At 55.1% G+C, this 5,334-nt stretch overlaps 2 protein-coding genes across 2 annotated transcripts; one reads left to right on the top strand and one right to left on the bottom strand.

Annotated features, from left to right (window-relative positions):
* Positions 1–36: 36 nt before the first annotated feature.
* DICSQDRAFT_171684 (alpha/beta-hydrolase) lies at positions 37–2,458 on the bottom strand (the record flags this gene model as incomplete). Its single annotated transcript, XM_007367367.1, has 11 exons — positions 37–161; positions 222–733; positions 791–1,008; positions 1,066–1,131; positions 1,182–1,228; positions 1,281–1,314; positions 1,364–1,539; positions 1,596–1,793; positions 1,843–1,865; positions 2,194–2,392; positions 2,454–2,458. Coding segments are annotated over 11 exons (1,603 nt in total), but the record flags the coding sequence as incomplete, so codon positions are not given.
* Positions 2,459–3,024: 566 nt separating this feature from the next.
* Positions 3,025–4,609, top strand: DICSQDRAFT_44550 (uncharacterized protein; the record flags this gene model as incomplete). The annotated part of the gene is made up of 2 exons (XM_007367366.1): positions 3,025–3,190; positions 4,089–4,609. Coding segments are annotated over 2 exons (687 nt in total), but the record flags the coding sequence as incomplete, so codon positions are not given.
* Positions 4,610–5,334: the final 725 nt, after the last annotated feature.

Raw genomic sequence — 5,334 nt, 5'->3', positions numbered from 1 at the left:
AGACGTAGAGATCGCTTGGCCATTGGAGGCACGTACCGTCGTAGACTTGTAGGTGAACCTTAGTCGGCCCGCATCGCTGCTCGATCCCCTCTAGTGCGGGGTACAACAACTTTGACTCGGGCTTCACAGGATACTTCTCCGGATGCGCAGCCTTGTGCGCGCTGCGTGTACAGTCCCGTCAACCGCATTTACGATGAAGACAAAGAAGTTTCTGTACTCACAAGTAGATGATCTCATCTCTTAGCACCTCCTTATCCCCGGCACTGACGAGCAGCGGCGGCAGCCCACCGAGGTAGCTCACAACCGGGCTCACCAACGGATGCGTCAACAAATAGTTCGGCGTGTACATGTGCACCTGCCCGTCGATCGCGAGCCTCTCGCCCTTCGCCGTCGTCATCTCCAACTTCTGGCTCCGCACACTGTCCAGGGCGACGGCGGTAGGAAGAGACTGCGCTGCGCCCGGGTGCAGCTTGCGTCCCATGGACGGGTCGTCAAGCGTGTAGTCTGGCGTTTGGGGCCGAGATGGGAGCCCCCCAGGGTGCGTTGAAGGGTCTGAATAGGGGACGCGGGGCTTCGCCTCATTGCTATCCTCTTTTCCCTTGCCTTTCGGGCGCACGGCTTCGCGCACACGCACCCGGAGCCCCTGATGCACTCGCGTGGTGACGTGATCGGGAGGGGGAGGCCACAGTGTGCTCGGCTTGTGGAACGACAGGCCGTACGGAGGGATGATGTCCTGTATACGAGCCATTGGTTTAGGGAATCCAGCACCTGATGTCCCTGCGCGACGTACCGTAGCGGTGTTCAGGTGTATACTGGGGAACGAATGGGTTAGGTCGCACCATGGTGATATTACAACGGCACCCGCGGGCATGGGCAAACCAGAATCTCGGATCACCTGCAGCCCTGCGATGCACAGTCCTCCTCCGGCAGAGTCGCCGGCGAACACGATGCTTGAAGGAGAAACGGGGGTATGGAGCGCGCCGGGAGGAGGTTGAATTAGGTACAGGTCTGCAATGAACAACTCGAACGGCCGCTCGTGGCTCGCTAGGGCTCAATCACACTCACAAGCGGCAATGAAGTCTTGTATTGCGCATGGGAAGGGGTATTGGGGTGCCAGACGGTAGTTGATGGCTGCGCTCGTGATAAATGCATATACGGGATGCCGTGCACAGTGTGCTTACCAAATACGCGTCCGTTGATCTTTCGAGCAAGCCGCTGAATAGAATATCTATGACGAGAGCTTAGCACAAGATAAGCTGGGCAGCCACAGCGGAACTAACCTCTCTTGATCAAGGCTGCCGAAGTAGTAACCACCTATCCAGGGTGAGCATGCTGAACAATCTGGCAGAGCACCTCATCTCACCGCCGTGCACGTATAAGACGCAGCGCATCTCGTCCATCTCTGGCTGATACTGTGAAGGCATCTCCTCGTTCGCGTCACCGTTCTCGGGAGGTTCGGGCCCGCTCGTCCCACACGCTTTCTGCTTTTTCTTGGCTTCCTGATAATCCTTCTTCGCGACCATCCACTCTGCATCCACCCTACTCAGCGCAGCTTGAGAAGCCTTCACGGTCGTATCCAACAGAGAAGCACTCACCCTTTGACCCCGCGCACCTGCCACCACTTCGTACCGCCCACCACGTGCTTCGTGACCTCCTCGCCACCCAGCGCTTTGATCAGATGTGTCGCAGCTTCGTCGCAGCATGACATAGGCACCAGAAGGCGAACAGCATGGACCCATGGCGGGCTTGGAGTGCGCATGTTCGAAAAGGCCTGCAATTCTTCTACCGTGTGCCTGAACGGGTCTCAGCGGATGACCTCGAGGGAATGGGGAATTTACTCACTTCGTCGCGGCTTCCATGGATGACTGAAATCAAGAGCTTAGTTTCTAGTAATTGGGTGTTCGAAAGTCGATACCAATGATCGGGCGCATATATCCATATATGCATGTTCTGGAACATATAAATCTGGCATGCCGGAAAACCTCCTTGGCTCAGCAGAATGAGGATCATATATGCGCGATATTCTGTCACGAATGCCAAGTACGCGAATACTGTACTGGCGGACGCGAGTCTTCCTCAAGTCTCACACTGTCCGTGCGCGAATGGGCTCCACGTACGGTTGCGGTGCTGAGGATCTCATAGACCATGGCTTCGAGGGGTCGCGAGAATGTCAAGAAGGTTGTAGAGACGCACCTTGATGATGATGAACGCCTCATCGTACAACAACTCTTCCTGCCTCAGCCGCGTCGACTCCTCCGACTCGTGGTCCTTCGCAATCCGGTCGAAGTAGTGCTTGACGAGTGTCTCGAGGATGATCGGCCCGAGCTTGAGCCCCGCTTTGCGTGTGAGACAGTTGACCATGGGGCCGTTTCCCGTCTTCGCGGCAGACGACCTGCGTAGTGAAGCAGAGACTTGAGATGGTGCGCGAGAGCGATGGCGTTGCGGGGGCGTACATCATTATGAAGGTCAGTTGACTGCGCTATACCTCAACGGGATCTGGATTGGGCGTCCCGGTAAGCATTACTCCGTGAGCTGGAATGAACATTGACCACAATTTTCCATGCCTAGACAACTTGTAAGACTGTAGCAATGTGGTGACTCGCTGGTCAGTGAAGCTGCAGGTCGCTGGCGACTGATGGCTGTGGTAAGACTGTAACCTGGGGCTGAGGCGACATCAAGGATTGGCGCAGAGACGTAACACCATAGGTTCGGACGACGTCAGCGATGGGTATCCAGCCTGCTGTCATGTGCGCCGTGGGTGGCCTTGATCTTCCTTCCGCGCATGGCGTCCATAGTTGAACAAGGCAATGGCCACGGTAGCGAGCGGTGTCGTTTTTGGGATTGCTCCTGTCAGACGCATCATATTCATAGGCACCTGCGAGGTACCTGCAGACGTGAGATGAGATGAGTCCTCTGTGCCTGTTGACTGTGCTCAGAGCGCCTCGTGCACTCGATCTCGCGCTCTTGGCCATTCTTGACATCTCCAGTGTTCTCTCTGTCATGGATGCACGATCAGTCACCCAATTCTATATCGAATCTCACCGCATCGCTACAGAAGCTCAATTCATCATTGATTCCCTCCCCAATGCTGAAATTGCAACAGTCGAACAGATTGTTCAACAGCTCGATGCCATCCGGGACATACTCCTGCACATAGATGACAATCTTGCAGAACCAGACGAGTTAGAGGGTCTCGTTGACCTCGTCGACTCTCTGCTTGAACCCCTAGAGTCCTTCCTCGACAACCCCCCTCCTCACACAAGCTCCCATCTCCCTCAGACATCCAGCTCGAAGCGCGGGAGACCGGCATACGAGCTCGATCTGCAGCGCATTCTGGAGTTACACCGCTTGGGCAATTCCTGGGAGGATATAGCTCGAACTTTAGGTGTGGCCCGCCAGACTATCTATAACCGTCTGCGAGCAGCAGGGATCCACAGCACACGCAACCCCTTCACAGTTATCTCAGACGAAGACCTGGATGCAGTCATCTCCGAGTTCAATAGCAAGCATCCATTCAGTGGCTCCACGATTGTCCAGGCACACCTGGAGACCAGAGGAATACACATCTCTCGTGCACGGGTGCAAGATAGTCTGAGGAGGGTGGATCCCATAGGGGTTCTTGTCCGGTGAGTAGCTTGTAATGTTGTATAGCAAAGCTGGAGATTTACTGTCCACCAAGATGGGCAAACATAGTGAAGCGGAGGGTGTACAAGGTCCGTGGGTCCAACGCATTATGGCATATCGATGGCAATGAGAAGTTGCGCCCTTGGGGATTCTACGTGCATGGCTGCATCGATGGTTTCTCTCGCCTCATCATCTACCTTGTCCTCTCCAACAACAAGCGCGCTGAAACCGTGAAGTCTTGTTTCCGAAATGCCATCAAGTCGTTCGGATGGCCAAGTCGTGCTCGAGGAGACTTTGGGACTGAAAATAATGGGGTGGAGCGTTTGATGGTGGAGCATTGGGGACAGGAACATCGGGCATTCCTTCGTGGAAGGTGAGCACCGAAAGTAGTGGATGCACTATCACTGTCTTCTTACACTCTTACAGGTCTCTCCACAATGTGCGCATTGAACGCCTCTGGAGAGATGTGCGCAAAGATTGTCTCGAGTTCTGGCGACAGCTCTTCATGGACCTCGAGGACGAAGGACTCCTAGATATGGAGAACGAGGTACATCGTGTATGCCTGTTCCTGGTGTTCGAGAAACGTATCCAGGCATCCCTCGATAGAGCCCGTGAGGCTTGGAACCACCACAAGCTACGTACGGAACGCAATAGGCCGCCGATAGCTCTATATGAGCTCAGCCGCGAGCAGGCTATTCTTCAAGGGTACTGGACAGGGGATCCTGGAGATCCGGTTGAAGACGTACGCTTTGACCCTGGATATGGCATTGATGGCGATGCACCTGTTCCTCCTGCCGATGAGCGGCATACTGATCCCACCATGCCATCTGAGGAGCCTGTTGACCTTGATGAGGAGTCGGAGAGGGCGGCGGGTATCGCGCTGAATACTAATGAGGAGCTAGAGAGAGCTCGGGAGGTTTTGTTTGATTTCAACTTTGAGCAGGAGGATGAGGACTGGGGAAAGAACGTCTATATGGCTGCTATTGCAGAGTATATCGCTCGTGTACAGCCATGATAACTATGCTATGTACTCTATGCTCACCTATGATGGGCAGCACGTGTAAGCCCGAGACATCTCACAGAATCCCCATGCACTGGTGCCCACAAACAGCTTCCCAGATCCAACTTGTGCAGCTTTGGGTGCTGGCGGAGGAAGTGTGCGAAGGACTGGAACAAGCCCAGGTCATCGTCGGGCCCAACTATCATGAATCGGAGCACCTCAAGTTACGGAGGAACGTGTGCACGCCATCGATAAGTAACATGGTCGCTCCTGAGGCCTGAGCACGAAGCTTGCCGCGCACGGCTCCTCCAATGTTGCGCGCAGCATCCAAGTCAGTCAATGGAAATGAGGCTCACCAGCAGTAGGCATACAGCTCCCGAAGGACATTCGTCTCCAGACGGAAGCTGGCGGGATACTGTTCCCCACTTGGCCCCACCCGTCCCATGCCGTCCTCTCGTTTCCGCTTCTGACCGGTTATGGGATCGGGTCCCATGCCTCCTTCTATCGTGACCTGGTTGCCATGTATTCGACGAACGTTGAGCCAGCCGATGTCCTCCATGACGAGGTCGTGGTTCATTGAGTGCTCGACCTCCTTCGCGCTTATAAGCGCATACCGGAAATCCTGAACGATGATGACGAGAACGAGGTAGTGCGTCGGGAAGTTGCCCAGCTGGATGTAGATATGGCCTTGGGCGTCCTGACCGAGCTTC

This window comes from Dichomitus squalens (genome assembly GCF_000275845.1).
Source record: "Dichomitus squalens LYAD-421 SS1 unplaced genomic scaffold DICSQscaffold_24, whole genome shotgun sequence".
Taxonomy (NCBI): Eukaryota; Fungi; Basidiomycota; class Agaricomycetes; order Polyporales; family Polyporaceae; genus Dichomitus; species Dichomitus squalens.
Note: the sequence above shows the minus strand (reverse complement) of the source record. Positions and strands in the feature narration are given on the sequence as shown.